Consider the following 16,328-nt stretch of genomic DNA (forward strand, 5'->3'; position numbering starts at 1 on the left):
TCAATGACATTTTTAGTGATAGCAGCTTTCACATTAAAATACGTTGTTACGATTGTCGTCGTTGTTCACGGACCGGCGATTATACACTGTTAGAAATTTCTTATTGATTTTTAATTAAAATGTAAAGGAAGCATGTGGTTAGGCCCGTAAATAAAATGTAATGATCACTGTATATAAATATTCATTTACTGATGTCTTAATTGTCATAATTAATTCATTTACTAATTTTCTTAAATTTTATAATAAAAATTATGAAATTTTCCTATATAAATTCCTATAGGAATTTAGCTACCGTCGGGAATAGATAAAATTATAAATTAATCGCTATTATTATCGTTTAAACGGACAAAGCGTTTTTTCTAACATAATTTATTAATTTATTAAATTTACCTTGCTACGTAATAATAATATAATTGAATAATAATAATTATATATCGTATTCTTTAAAAGAAATCAATAAGCCAATTTAATTAATCCAAAATAATTCGATTGGCTTATTAATTTCTTTTAGAGAATACGATATATCTCTACGTTATCTACATCTATATTTGAAATTAGGCTTTATAAAGTGATTGATCTAATTGTCGCAAACCCGTTTGTTTAATAATCTGCACTGTCGCGTGTTTTCTGCCACGCGAGTTTATCGCGATCGTTAATACACCCTCCATGGAAGGCATTTATCGGCAGATAATTAATTTCGTTGCGTAACGTCGGGTTAATCGCTCATTAAAACTCACCCCGCCCCTATTGCGTCGCCTTCTCCGAAAAGCCAGACACGCGCATTAATTCGCAACAGATAATTTTGATCGCGCTGTAATCCCGATATAATTGGATTGAAAAACACAAGCCGGATTGCGTCGATAGGTGAGATCGTGGATGAGTATCGGCTTTCTACAAAAAGCATGCTAATTAAATCATTACAACTAACGATCGATAACGATGACGATTCACCTTGTGTTACATACTCGGTATTTAAATGAACCGACAAGGCAAATAACAAGGCGTTGAATAACATGAATATGGATAGATTGCGGTCGCATAATTCTGATAACTATTACTTATTATTTAATAACAAAAGCGGAATGAGTTTGCAAGATAAGACTCGTTTTTCATTCAGAGCGAAACCGTTCTTTTCTCGGCCATACACCCAGAGAAAAATATAATTGGAATAATCATAATTCAACTATAAAAAAAAATAAAAAAAAAAAGGGACCAACAATATTTTTATAGTAACTTTAAATATGCAAATAATAAATTATAAATTGTATTATTACAACGCTAGCTTTATAAATTAAACGCGACCTAGCAGAAGACCTTAAAAAATTAAATTGTCAACGTGTATTTTACATTCGATTTTAATTTAAAAATTAAGTTTAATGTAATTGCGAGATTTAATTATTGATATTTCCCACGTTACGTTTAAAAAATTTTGAAAGATTTAAATTGCGACTGCATACAGATTTTGGCCAGCGGTTTACCCCTCGATTAAACTTAAATAAATCTATATTTCTTTGTATTATTTTAAAAGTGCGCCTGATTGAAAAATGCTAGCCAACAATTAACAAGAACATTCGCTTTATTAATTTTTAATTGTTTGCAAATCGCGCTTGCGTCGAAATTCAGTATCTTCTAATGAATTAAACACTGTGAACTTGAACTATTATAATGCCGACCTTATTTCGTGCGGTCTCCTAGTACGATACAAGATCATATCGTCAGACAGTGATTGATTGAGTCGTCCATGAGTTAATATTATTCTCATTTTAATAGTTACATTTGAATTATAAAGTTGCACTAGTATTACAGTGAATATTACTTAAGATGTTCGGTGTACTGATTAAAAAAATCAGTATTTATTGGCCCTGGTAAATTATTTTGACTTTCGGTAAAAAACACTTTTTGACAATAATTCCAAAATAAATAAATAAAAATAAGAGTTATTAAAAAAATAACTCTTATTTTTATTTATTTATTTTGGAATTATTGTCAAAAAGTGTTTTTTACCGAAAGTCAAAATAATTTACCAGGGCCAATAAATTTACCATTTATTGGTAGTTATTATGTGTTTTGGAATAGTAATGGTAAGAAATATTTTTTATTTTAAAACATACATGGTTGGGTAAAATTTTCAGAAACAAATTGAGCAAAGATAAAAAATTTAACTTGGTAAATTTATTTAGGAGAAGAACCAAATAAGTTTATAACGATTGAATCTGACATTACTCATAACATTTTTTTAAGTAAAAAACCTTATCCGAAACAGAAAGGTTTCTCTTTTCCTTATTTTATAGTCTTAAATTCTTTCTCGTAGTGATTATACGATCCTTGTGAGTCTACTCAGTTTACACGACATATATTATTATATTACTACATTATACAGTATAAATTTTAATACTTATATTCTAACATTTTAAACTGCAAAATTTATAAAGGTCAACAAAAAATTTTTTTAATTAAATTCGTAAAATAAAATTAATAAGATTTAAAATTATTAAAGTTCTAAAATTTAGAACGTTCTTGGATTATTAATTTAATAAAAAAGTTATTTTTTTATAAAAACGTAAAGAAAACCAAATATACATGTTCTTCTTATAAATAATTTAATATAGAAAATTAGTCAATTTGTAATAAAAAATATTAATATTATTATGAACCAATTTAATATACAATAATATTTTTAGATTTCTTAGAGACTGTGACAAGGCTGACAAAAAATTATTTATCACCTTTTCAATTCCGGTTAGGAAACAAATCATTCATTGTAATATCCGAGCCAAATGATGCAAAAGTAAGACTATTTACAATTATTTTATAACATTTGTGTCATATTTTAATATCTATTTATTATTAAACATTTATTAATAATTTATTTAGTAGCTGTTTTCAAGAAAAACAGAAAAATCAAAATAATAAATCCATCGTATAAATAAACTCTAATCGTCTTTTAAGAAAGTTTGTCTCAGCAAAAGTAGTGATATCAAATAACAAATTCTGTGCAAATGTTATTTTATGATAATTGAGTACAATTTATTTTTGAGCGATCGGTCATTAATAGTTCTAGCTTACTGGCTCGAATATATTGCGAATCTCAGAAATAATTGACAATTAATTATAATTTGGCGTGGCGTAACGGCACGTAAGCATGTAAAAGTGACTAACTTGAAGAATGCATGAGAATATTTCAATTTGTGTAAGTATTTATGAGTTAGTTACATTATATTAATGTAACTGCTTGATTGGATGTTAAGGACAGGTGAGCCGTAATTCTACGTGATACGACAACGGTCACGCGGATAAGTGAACAAATAAATTAGAAATTAATTGAATTTGCGTGTCTGATAAGTCTAAATAATCTCCAAAAAGTGTTCCTTGGGAGTGTGAATGTTTTATATAAGCTTAATTTATCCATAACTAGCAAGATACAACTTCACTGTTTTTCTTTGCACCATATGTGTATGACTTATCACTGTGAGAACAAGAGTGATACCGGAAAAGATAATGATCCGGAAGAAATACGACAGCGCCAGTTAAAACTATCAATAAGCTGATTGATTGCTCCGATCGATGCTGTCATACAGGCATCAATGATCGACCGCTCATTTTGAATGCTAATTCTTGAACAATAATTATATTACTACAAAACGTATGCACAAATCATAATAAAATATAAAAGTATTGATTTTTTCCACAATTTTATTGAAACATTATTCAAATCTATCATCTGTTTATAAAAGTAATAATATTTTTTAGAAACACAAGAAATGTTCTCAACAAATATAATGATGTAAATAAACTGCGCCAAGATTAAGAATTGTTCTTTGGGCGATATTTATAATTCAATCTCATATTTTTTAAGTTTACCTTAAGTTCATTCTTAGATAAGGATAATTTTATTGATTACAGCGTATTTAAAGATTTAAGAATCTGTTGTTATATTACAAGCCGTTTACACATGCAGTAACGCGATATCTATCCGTAAGATGACAGGACATGCGTCTGAGAATTACTAGTACATTTTTAATGCGCATGTACCGCTACTGTTTTGTCTAAGATAGTTCGTCTCAAGCCTCGTTATCAAAAGTACATTTTTTTTTTGCATATTAAATACATATACATATTCTACGTTCAACTGGCGGATTTATCATTCTCCCAATCCATATCTAACAACAGAATCTTATATATAAAATTTAGGATTAGTAGATAGATGTAAAAAAATAGTGAGAAAAATTAAATGCAGGATAAGTAGAGAAGAGGAGCTGAAAAGTGTGTTTTGGACGGGGAAGGTGTCAAACAAGGATGTCCACTAACAAGGGGATTATCAAGCCACGTTTCCGGGAATTTGGGTGAAAATTAAATATGTTATTAGGCATCACTCTCAGATATGCCCAATATAATAACTCGTGCCAATGCGCATTAGTTAACAAGAAAAAAATCTTAAAATATTTTTTGTGAGTTAACTACCAAATCAGTAGACTTAACTTTCAATAGCAAGTGTGGTCGTACACATAAGGCGTGCGGTCAGTACATTGGAGGTCTCGAGTTCGAGACCAGCATTTTAGAATTTTTTTTTGCATATATGTATTTAAAATGATTTATATTGAGAACAAAGAAAATTAAAAAAAAAAAAAACTTTAAAATTGTGTATAAAATGAATTAAATAATTAAAATTAAATTTTAATACAATTTCAAAGTAAATAATAATTTAAAAAATTAATTTAAAAATAAAATACAATAAATAGTTTGATTTTGAGATTTAAATTTAAATAAATCTTACTCATTTTTTAAAATTAAACTAAAATTAAATAAATTAAAGCTCAAATTATTATTCAAATGATTCTTTTTTGAAAAACATTTCAGATCTATCTATCTAGATAAAATTGTTGATTTAAAAATTCTTCGAAATGGTTCCGATTTCGATCAAGCGTCTAGTAGGACAGCAGAAGAGGAGAGCGGATGCTTTGCGTCGTATTCTCCCTTCGTTACTTCAAACACCGCGTACTTCTTTGTCAACAATTCAAATTAAAAACGCTTTGGACGATCTTAAGGGTTATTGGACGGATATTTATAATACGGATCTTGAAATTTGCGTCAGTGAACGGGCTGAAGAGGACCCGTATATCGTGGAAAATTTTATTCAAGAAATAGAAATATCTTATCGTAATATTAGAGATAAATTATATAGTTTGTTAGCCGAAATAGAAAATGTCACGCAACCGTCAACATCTTCGGTAGAATCGGTTGCTACAAATGTGGCAAATGGGGGAAAGGGAGAAACGAGCAAATTGCCAAAATTATCGGTGGTGAAATTTTCCGGGAAAACGGAAGATTGGGATACGTTTAGTTCATATTTTATTTTGACGATTCATGAAAGGGAAAATTTGTCGGATTTAGAAAAATTTCGGTATTTACTTGCGAGTTTGACGGATGATGTTAAGAAGTCGATTGCCCATCTTCCTCTTAAGAGAGATAATTATAATATAGCTTGGAAAGAACTCAAAGATACCTTTGACAAACCGCGTCATCAGCTTTACATGCTAATGGATAAGTTAGCAAATTTGCAACCAATAAAAACATTGTCGGCAGAGGAAATTAATGGTCGAGTCAAAGCGATGAATTTAACGTTTTTGGCAATGAAAAAGATAACGAAATCAGATACGGATCTTTTAGAGGCAATGATGTGTCATCGACTTCTTCAAATTTTAGATTCCGAAACTCATAGGCTTTGGGAGAAACATTTGGCTTTCCGTGATAATTCTCTCGATGAAAACAGTTTCGGTTCAAGAAATTCATTAGATAAATCCACGGTCTTTCCTAAAATTGCAGATTTGGTCCGTTGGCTTAATTGTCGGAGGGACGGATTAAACTCTGTGAAAGCAACAAGGAAATTTGAGAAAGAACCGAAGAAAGTGTTTCAGAAGGAAAAATTTGTGAAGGCATATCATACCGAAAATAAGCCACATCCTTACAATTTCGAAAGGAAATGTCCATTATGTTCACAGAAACATTTTGTGAGCTCATGCCCTGATTTCGGGAAGAAAAGTTTGAAGGAACGACGCGATGATGTACGACATTTAAGACTTTGTTTTAATTGCTTAGGACATCATCGTATGCAATTTTGTAAATCGCCACGACGCTGCAATGTTTGCAAGAAACAACACCACACACTTTTGCATCCAGAGATTGTTAAAGAAACTGCGGAAGAAGTTTCTTTGTGACTAAATGACAGCATTTTATCCGCAAATATCGATTCAAATAAAGGAAGAGTGCTATTTCCAACCGCACAGATTTTAATTTCTAATAAGGAAATTAGTTTCAAATCAAGAGCATTTTTAGATCAAGGTTCTCAGATATCTTTTATTACGGAAGCATTAGCACAGACGCTTTGTTTAACTCGTTCGCGTGTACATGTTCCGTTATCAGGTATCGGTGCTTTAAAAGCGGGAACGGTTCGTTCAAAATCCACGATAGTTTTACATTCTTTTCAGGATTCGGAATTTTCTCTGGAAATAGAAGTTTTGATTTTGCCAAAATTAATAGGTTTGTTACCGTCAAAGAAAATAAAGGCAAAGGATATTTTGGAAAATTTTAAGAAGCCTCTTGCAGATCCTTATTTTTTCAAGCCGGCAAAGGTGGATATTCTTTTAGAAGCTTCAGAATACAGCGCTTTGATTAAGGAAGGTTTACATCGATGGCCGGAAACAGATCTCATAGCCCAAGACACGGTTTTTGGATGGATAATCTCTGGAGTTCCTCCGATTAATTCTGCACGGCGGGCGGAGAATTTGGTTGAAGATTCGGCAATTTCTATGGTATGCGCTGCGGAAGAAGAACTCCGAAATTCTTTGCAACGGCTTTGGGAATCAGAAGAGTTCAAGGAAAATTCGCATTTTTTAAATCCGGAGGAAGAGAAATGTGAGGAATTTTTTAAAACAACACATTATCGAGACTCGGATGGCCGATATGTGGTGCGACTCCCTTTCAAATTAGATCCACCAGATGCCGTAGAAGAAATTCGTCGAATTGCTCAGCATTCGTTAACAGCTTTGAGAAGGAGACTTTCTCGGGATGCAAAATTAAATTTAAAATACCAGGAATTTCTAAAAGAATATGAAGAATTGAAACATATGGAGCGGGTTCCTCACGACGAAATCAAGAGTACTAAAGTATGGTATTTACCTCACCATGCGGTAATTACGGAGGTACCTTGATGGAAAATTAGAGTGGTTTTTGATGCTTCAAGACAGACAGCACATCAACAGAGTCTCAACAAAGCATTAACGATTGGTCCTCCTTTACAAAATGATTTAACTCTTGTATTGTTAAATTGGCAAAGATTTCGTTTTGTTTTCACCGCAGATATTATAAAAATGTTTAGGCAAATTAAAATTCATCAAGATGACAGAGATTTTTTGCGTATCTTATGGTCACCAAACGAAAGTGAAGCTCCCATGGAATATCGTCATACAACGATAACTTACGGAACCGCTTGTGCTCCATATCTTGCGATTAAAACTCTTCAACAATTAGTTATTGATGAAGGACATCGTTTTCCTCAGGGGGCACAATGTCTTCGATCACAGACATATGTCGACGATATTTTCGGGGGAGCAGACTGTCTTTACGAGGCACAAAAGGAACGGAAAGAATTAATTTCACTTTTAAAAACGGCCGGTATAGAGTTGGATAAATGGGCAGCAAATCATAATTCACTTTTACCGGAGAACTTGAAGAGACAAGAAATTTCAAATACTGAAATTCCTAAGAAAACTTTTGAAACAGTGAAAACTTTGGAAATACAATGGAATCCATTTTTAGATGCTTTTGGATTTTCGGTAAAAATTCAAGAAATTTCAATCAACATATTTACTAAACGAAATATTCTCTCTTGTCTTTCTAAACTTTATGATCCGTTGGGATGTATTTCTCCTGTTATAATAGCGGGAAAGATTTTTATTCAAGATCTTTGGATTGCAAGAGTGGGATGGGACGAGAAACTTGATTTTAATAAGCAGCAATTTTGGAAAAGATTTCAAGATTCCTTACAGGATTTAAATAATTTAAAAATCAACCGTTGGTTCGAAACTTCTCCAAATTCAAAGGCAGAATTGCATGGGTTTTGTAATGCTTCAACTCGAGCTTATGCGGCGGCAATTTATATTCGCACAGTTTCCGAAGAGGGAAAAATTAACGTTTCTTTAGTCGCTTCTAAAGCAAAAGTATCTCCTGTAAAAACTGTGAGTATTCCAAAATTAGAATTGTGTGGAGCAGCTTTATTAGTTCGATTATTTAATCATGTGAGGAAATTAAATTTTTTGAAAGATCTTGATGTAATTGCCTGGTCTGACAGTCAAGTAACTATAGCTTGGATAAAGAAGCATCCAAGTCAATGGAAAACATTTATAGCAAATAGAGTTTCTTTTATACAAACTCAATTACCGGAAGCATCTTGGAAATATATTCCTACCAAACAGAACCCAGCTGATATGGTTTCAAGAGGTTTGAGTTCTTCTGAATTACGTGAATCAAGTTTATGGTGGCATGGCCCTCCCTGTTTATCACAATTTCAAGATTTTTCGTCAAAACAAGAAGAAGAGCAAGTTTTAACGGATGCTGATTCTCAAATACTTTCTTCTTTTGTTATTGCCACGGAACAAGGGCAAGAAGAAGATGAAATTATAACACGATTTTCATCGTTACTTAGAGCAACTCGCGTTATTGCTTATTGTTTTAGATTTTTCGATAAGTGTCATCGAAATAAAAGAAAGAATTTTCCGAATTTTCTCAATGTCTCTGAGTTGGTGAGGTCACGGAAAGCTTTGATCAAATGCACTCAGAGATCGGTCTTCTTTCAGGATCTTGAGACATTACGTGTAAAAAATAATGTGTCAAAGAGGTCACAGCTTAAGAAATTAAATCCTTATTTAGACAAAGAAGGGATTTTGAGAGTGAAAGGCAGGCTCCGTCACAGTATTTTGCAATTTAATACAAAATTTCCATCCATTTTACCAAAACATTCGAATTTATCTTCGATGTATGTGCATTTTGCACATCAAAAATGCTGGCATGGAGGAATTACATTAACTTTAAGCACTCTTCGTACTTATGTTTGGATTTTAGGAGCCTCCAGTCTCGTCAAGACAATTTTGCGGAATTGCACAAAATGTAAAAGATTTCAAACAACATCTTTAACGCAACAGATGGGAGATTTACCTTTCCACAGAGTAAATCTTGAAAGTCCTTTCTCAATTTCGGGGGTAGATTATGCAGGATCTTTGCAGATACGACGGAATCCTGGACGTGGACATTCTGCTAATAAAGGATACATAGCTTTATTCATTTGTCTCGCAACTAGAGCGGTTCATTTAGAAGCGGTGGGAGATTTAAGTACAGAAGCCTTTCTTGGAGCATATCGACGTTTTGCAGGACGACGAGGAATATGTCGTATTCTTTATTCTGACAACGGTACAAATTTCAAGGGAGCAGATGTCGAGCTTAAAAAGATGTTCGAAGAATCTTCCGAGTTTTTTGGAAAAACAGCGGAGAAATTAGCTTCTCTAGGAACAGAATGGAAATTTATTCCTCCAAGAACACCACATTTTAACGGAATATGGGAGGCCGGAATTAAATCTATAAAACGACATTTAATAAAAGTGATGGGGGATCATAAGTTAACTTTCGAAGAACTAAGCACAGTTTTAGTGCAAATAGAAGCTGGCATGAACACAAGACCGTTATGTCCTTTGTCAAATGATCCAGAAGATTTAGATGTGTTAACTCCCGCACATTTCCTCACAGGGGGAGTTTCCACTTTGATTCCAGAGGCCGAGTTAATTGACATTCCAGAAAATCGATTGAATCGATATCAGCTTCTGCAAAAAATAAGGTCGCATTATTGGAAGCGCTGGTCACAAGAATACTTGACCAATTTGCAGGAGCGAACCAAATGGTTTAGGAAATCAGAAAACATAAAGGTAGGTCAATTAGTAATTCTCAGAGAAGAAGGCTTACCTCCTGCAAAGTGGTTAATGGGAAAAATTTTAAAGATTCTTCCTGGGGCAGATGGTTTAGTCAGAGTGGTCACTTTAAAGACATCAACCACTGTTTTAAAAAGACCAATCACAAGAATAGTACCAATTCTTCAGGAAGAAGAAAAGGATAAGGAAGAAAGATCTTCTAACGGACAGAAAAAAGATAAATAGAAAAATGTTAAAAGACTTTTTTTTTAGAAGGAAGCCACTGTTATATCCCGAGCCCTTAGCAACAGAGGCTCGGGAATAACGCCGGAATGTCGCACGTGCGCGACCGTTTAGCTTGATCGGCAGAATACCGCCGATCAAGGTAACCCGGCATTTCCGGCCGGGACGCGAAGTCCGAAGACAGTCGCAGTTGCCACCCGCGATTCCGCTGATTGCTATGAATTTTGGCATAGCAACAGTAGGAGATATATAGGGGCAGCCGCGGCCCGGACAGGCAGTCGCTACCAAGTATCACGCGTGGAATATATAATATAGAATAATCAGTGCAAGTGTCAATCTGTAAAGAAGAAGGGAATAAAAGAAAGCAATTGATATAACTAAGAAGACGACTTTATTTCATTTTCTGCTACAATTTCCTCCGGAGAACGAACCCCACGACACCCTCGCGGTGTAACACCACTTTCGTCTATGACGAGGCGGACGGTATGCTCGCGCCTTTTTTCACATTATGAATTTATTTAATTTATCTTGTTAGGCTCGTTTCGATTCTTTCCCTAACAACGATTAATTATTGATTTTCTCAATTTTATTTACAAGTTCGGTTTCGTTAGTCAGTTGGTTAGCGGATGTTGACGGTGACACATGTTTGTGAAAACAGAATATTTGTTATTAAAGCAAATTGATATAAATGAAAGAGAAATAAATCATATAGTTTTTAAGAGTGTTCCTTTAAAAGTTATCAGTGTATTACGGGCTGTTCCCGGAAAATTATAAGTGACAATACGGGCTGCTCCTGGAAAATTATTTATCAGCTGTTAAACAGCGGAAACAGGCTGCTCCTGTAAAATTGCTCGGGCTGCTCCTGATAAGAATTTGGGCTGCTCCCATTTGAGAAAGCGGGCTGCTCCTGCCGACTCATAATTTCATAAGAAAGGAACAAATTTACGATTTATTTGGATTAAAACAAAGAGGTTTCTGGTGTCGATTCTAAGATCCAAACTTAAATTATTTTCTTCAGATCTGAGAGTAATTTAATTAACATCTTTCTTTGTATTTTTCGGTTATATGCATGCATGCGCTTTGTTAAGAATCTGTGTAACAATTGTAATTCTCAATTACGGCTTTTTCCCTCCTCCCATGCTGTGGGAGGGTTTTTTATGCCAATTAAATCCTCCTTTTCTAACTTTCAAATTTGAGTTTATTATTTCTGTGTTGAGTCTATTTTTCTAATCTAAATTTTCTTTTATAAGAATTTTCAGCCACCTGGTTTAAGTTTTTCTACAGTTAAATTCAGTTATTTGCATACACAGGGGGTCCTCACGATCCAGCCCATCTAAGGTGAATCATCGAGAGATAGCTCCCAAAAGTGTTTTGAAAGATCGCTATTATAATCCGCTGTCTTATGGAAAGCAATCCAGCTCCACTAGAGGAAAAACTCTTTCCACGAAAGAAGACTAGACGGAGTCGAAAGCAGAAGGTGCCGATCACTCCAGCGACGATCAGAACTGTCATTTAATCATTTATCAACAATCTTCATTTCCCTGACAACGGGAAACCGAAACCTTGGAGCGAGCCGGCAGATTCATGTCGCTCCGTATCCCGGGCGTAACACTGCCCCGATCGTCGCTGGAGTGATCGGCACCTTCCGCTTTCGACTCCATCTAGTCTTCTTTCGAGGAAAGAGTTTTTCCTCTAGTGGAGCTGGATTGCTTTCCATAAGGCAGCGGATTATAATAGCGAACTTTCAAAACACCTTTGGGAGCTATCTTTCGATGTTTCACCTTAGACGGGCTGGATCGTGAGGACCCCCTGAGAACTGTGTCCTTATATCCAGGGGTCAAACTTTTTTTGCATGTAGGTGACACCTACGCCCTTGTGGCCACCTAGCGGTGGCATCGTGAAGCGCTGGGGCACCGTTTGCCGGGTTGCCATTTTCTGGCATTCATGCGTGTGTGGCGATCGCGCGCGGTGTGGCTAGTTCGTGTGGTCGCCACAGGACCCCCTTGGTTGTATCAAAGCGCAGCCTGGAATCGAACTGTCTGTTTTCTTTCTCTGGAACTGTTTCTTCTTTTCGGTTGTGGTCTTCTTTCTTCTTCGTCATCTTCCATTGTGAAAGCTGGTTTGACTCTGTCTGCGCTGGCCACTATTTGTTTCCCTCGTTGTAAAATCTTCAATGTTTTCCCGTTGTTCTTTATTACCTTATAGGGGCCTTCGTAACTCGTCTGTAAAACCCCGGTTGGAATATCTCTGCGAACAAATACTTTTTTAGCTTCGCTTAAATTACTATTTACAAATGTTTGGCTATTTCCGTGTCGTTTAACTGTTGGTGTCAACTGAGACATTGTTTCTTTTAGTAATGACACGAAGTCATCATTAGTTCTTAATTGCTGTGTCTTGTCTCCCAGCAGTGGTCCTGGTAATTTTAAGTTTTCGCCGTATGTCGTCTCGCCTGCTGTCGCCTTTATATCTTCTTTGTAGGTTGCTCTTATTCCTAGCAGGACTACTGGTAGTATGTCGACCCAATTCTGCGTCTCGCAGAATATCTTAAAGTTGGGCAGCAGGATTTTAAGGAACTCACAAATTTAGCAAATTTTCGTATGCAACATTTTCGAACTTTTATAAATTTATGCATTAATTTTTTAATTTTTAATCTTTTCTCGTTAGGCAATTCTACCAGCATTTCTAACGAGTCATAGATTAAACCAAGAAATCTGCATCTAGTGGATGGAGTCATACAGTTTTTTTCTTTGTTGATAATAAATCCAAGATTTTCCAATAATTGACAGGTAATTCGTACATTTTCTTTACAAGAATTAGAAGAGTTTCCGATAAGCAGGATATTATCTAAATAGATACAAAAAATATAACCTAATTTTCGTAACCGGAAAACAACCGGTTTTAATAATTTAGTGAATACATAAGGCGCCGAATTAAGGCCGAAGATCAAACAACATAATTCGTAAGTTTGGTCCTAAAATTTAAAGCGGAGATATTTTCTATACGCCTTATCTATTGACACTAAATAATATGCGTCTTTTAGATCAATTGTAGACATAAAACAGCTTTTAAAAATTAAGCGTCGAGCGACCTTTGCGTTTTCTAAGTTAAAATGTTGAACTGCAACAAATTTGTTAAGCTTTTTAAGATTAAAAATTAGTCTGTTAGAATCATCAGGTTTTTTAATTAAGAAAATGTTTGAAATAAATTGATTTTCTTCATTAGAGACACAATAGATCGCTCCTTTTTCTGTTAATTTAGCTATCTGTTTTTTTATAGCTAAAGATTCTTGTAAAGACCAATGTGGCTCTATCGGAAGATTCTCTTGCCAAGGCGGTCTTAAAAAAGGTATTTTATAACCAGATATCTATTGTAAAACCGTTTTTTTTGTAGAAATTTTACACCATTTGTCCAGAAAAAATTGTAAACGGCCACATACCGAACTTACATTATCTAAGATCTTCTCTTGAATTGACGTCGATTGAATTGATCCCGCGCTGATCGGCGAGGTGACTTCGCTCTGCGTCTGTACGATGAAGTTTTTCGCCCGTTCGGCGTCGTCTTGAATTGAGACGCTTTGGCTAGATGTCGGAACGGGCGTTTCGTGTTTTTTGAATCCGTGTTAGCTTGTTGATGAGGTTTAGATTTCAAAACCAAGTTTGACGATTCGAGAGTCTTTACTGCTTTTACTTTTTCCTCCAAACCTTTGCCGAAAAGCCATTCATCCGCGACTGTTGATAATAACATTTCTTTCACCGAGGAGTCTAAATTCTTCAAAATAAGACTTCTTCGAGTAATAGATTCATTAAATTGTAAATCAGTAAGCAATCGAATTGCGCCGTTTAAAGAATCAGCGACTTCAAATCTCTCAGTAAAGTCCAGCTGAAGAATTTTAACCATTAAATTAATAATTGCAGCTAAAGACGCTGTTATGATTTGTTGCTTTTCCGAAATGCGAACATCTCTCTTAACGACAGATTCCGGGAGACAAATTTTAATTTCCGGGTTGAGTTTAGGCAGATCTAAATTGATACAATTATTAGGAAGAGGAAATTTTTTAAAAAGTAATTTTGTTTTCTTTGTCGGCAAGCCTTTCCTAGCTACTTCTAAAAAACGAACAACTAAATCTTCGTGAATTGCCGCTGAGAAAATTCTGTCTGGTTCTAATCTTTCACCCAAAATTTCTAAAACTTTGGCATCGAGGCTAGGTAACTTTTCTGTCGATTGAGATGTAATCTGTTCTTGAAGATCTGATACTAGAGGATTCGATAATGCAATTGCAGGAGACGATATTAAAACCTGATCCTCTTGTTGATGAGATGATCCAGGGGCGTCTAGAAGCGACGATTGTAAATCTTCTGAAGCAACTCCTGATAGATCCTGCATAGGTGTTAATTTTTTTGCCTGTGTCGAAACATTCTTTTGCAGGCTAATCTCAGAAAGAATCTCATGATCGACTGATTCCAAGCTTGCCTCTGAGGAATTATCGTTCGCACTGCGGTTTCTCGAATTATGATTCGAAGATCTGTGACGATGATATCTATCTCTTTCAATTGAGTACTCTCTGGCATGTCGGCTCTTTTTGTCTAGATCGTAAAGAGAAAGATAAGTTAGGTTATGAAAAAAACATAACCAGAATTAATTGTCTTTTTTTTTTTTTAGGTTATTGATAGATCCATGCCGAGTTATTTATTAATAAACGTGACCCTTCCACCTAGCCATCGTCATCGGTGGCAGACCGATGTGACAAAGGATTAGAAGGGCCGAAATATGTCCTGGAGGATATTTCGTGTACTTAATTATCGTACAAGTATATCTTTCTATCTGGCGATCGCTGACGGTGGCTGACCGTTGCGAAAAGATAGGAAAGATATCCTCAAAAAATTTAGAGAAAATTCCTGCCGATGATTCTAAAACAGACAAATGGCAAACCTATTTCGTTTGCACGTTAACATACCTCGAAGATTTTCTTCTAATAAACGTTCGAGTCTTTTGATCCGTTTATGTAAATCGTTCTCTTTATCTTCACGATGTCTCTTGCCCATTTTTAATAAAGAAACACCACGATAATACTTTTTTAAATACTTCGATAAGTTCACACATGCGATTACGTCGACACAAAGAAGAAGAATAAAGAAACCGGAATATGACGGTCGTGTGTACGGGCTGTTGCCTAGCAATAGTTTTTACTTTAAAATTTTGTGGTTTGTCGGTACATTGCGGGGGGTACTACACCTGATCTTGAGGAAGAGGCGTGTAATACAATTAAATTATTGGGTTTTGTATTCGCTAGACAAAAATTTTGACATTGAACTTTAGGGATATTTTTATTTTTTTCTTTTAAAATATAAGTTGCAGGAGAAATTCTTTGTTTATTTAAAATTAAATTTTTTTCATGTAATCGACGACCAATTTGTGCTAGCGGTTTGTTGCTAGTCCGTATTAATTTTGATATTTTTCTTAAATAGCTTTCGAATGAAAACGCCAAAAATTCATTAATGGTACAATTATTTAATTCAGTGTCGTCAGCGATGTGTAAAAGATAGTGGGCGTTTAAAACTTGAGAAGTCTCTCCGTAAAGTTCTGGTAGCTGTATAAAAAATGTTTTTAAATATGAACGGTCATTGTCGTTATATTTTTGAACAAACTCTTCCAAAGATAAACTTCTGAACGCAACGTGAAACAACAAAAAATGATAATATTTTTTAGAGTTTAAAATTCTTTTAAATACTATTGGACCGGCATATAATACTAAAAATCTAAGTTCCGACGCTTTTAAATTAGGTACCAAAGCTCGACACTTTTGTTGAAATTCTTCCGGAATATAAGGTGCTAAATCTGTTATACGTTGGTTTAATTCACGTCGAAGATTAAGCCTTAATTTTGCATTTGTTTTGTTATGTAATAGATCTAATACGTAAAACTTGTTCGTAATTCCAAGGCAAAAAATCAATTTTACAAGAAAATAAATTTACCAATTGTACATTTATTTTAATAACTCCATCCCTAGTAAATCTCCGTAAAATTCGTGCCACCGATTTTCGCCGAAATCGACGTATTAAGATTTGCAAGAAGAGCTCTTCAAACTCAAGCGGATGCTTGAGAACATTAGGAATAAAGAAAAAGAGGAGATCA

The 16,328-nt window shown here is 34.6% G+C and overlaps 4 protein-coding genes across 4 annotated transcripts in view; all 4 read left to right on the top strand.

Annotated features, from left to right (window-relative positions):
* Positions 1-1,952: 1,952 nt before the first annotated feature.
* The window catches only part of LOC139113909 (cytochrome P450 4g1-like), a 51,585-nt gene continuing 37,209 nt past the window's right edge, over positions 1,953-16,328 (top strand). The window contains exons 1-2 of the mRNA XM_070675357.1: positions 1,953-2,081; positions 2,682-2,788. The gene's annotated coding sequence lies outside the window, so the exon portion shown is untranslated. The remainder of the gene's footprint in view (positions 2,082-2,681; positions 2,789-16,328) is intronic.
* LOC139101273 (uncharacterized) lies at positions 4,902-6,215 on the top strand. The gene has a single exon (XM_070654305.1). It carries the CDS (start codon positions 4,902-4,904, stop codon positions 6,213-6,215), a length of 1,314 nt encoding a protein of 437 aa, XP_070510406.1.
* Positions 6,406-7,303, top strand: LOC139101274 (uncharacterized). The gene is made up of 3 exons (XM_070654306.1): positions 6,406-6,420; positions 6,486-7,187; positions 7,241-7,303. Exons 1-3 carry the CDS (start codon positions 6,406-6,408, stop codon positions 7,301-7,303), a joined length of 780 nt encoding a protein of 259 aa, XP_070510407.1.
* Positions 7,368-10,199, top strand: LOC139101275 (uncharacterized). The gene has a single exon (XM_070654307.1). It carries the CDS (start codon positions 7,368-7,370, stop codon positions 10,197-10,199), a length of 2,832 nt encoding a protein of 943 aa, XP_070510408.1.

This window comes from Cardiocondyla obscurior, linkage group LG03 (assembly GCF_019399895.1).
Source record: "Cardiocondyla obscurior isolate alpha-2009 linkage group LG03, Cobs3.1, whole genome shotgun sequence".
Lineage (NCBI taxonomy): Eukaryota > Metazoa > Arthropoda > Insecta > Hymenoptera > Formicidae > Cardiocondyla > Cardiocondyla obscurior.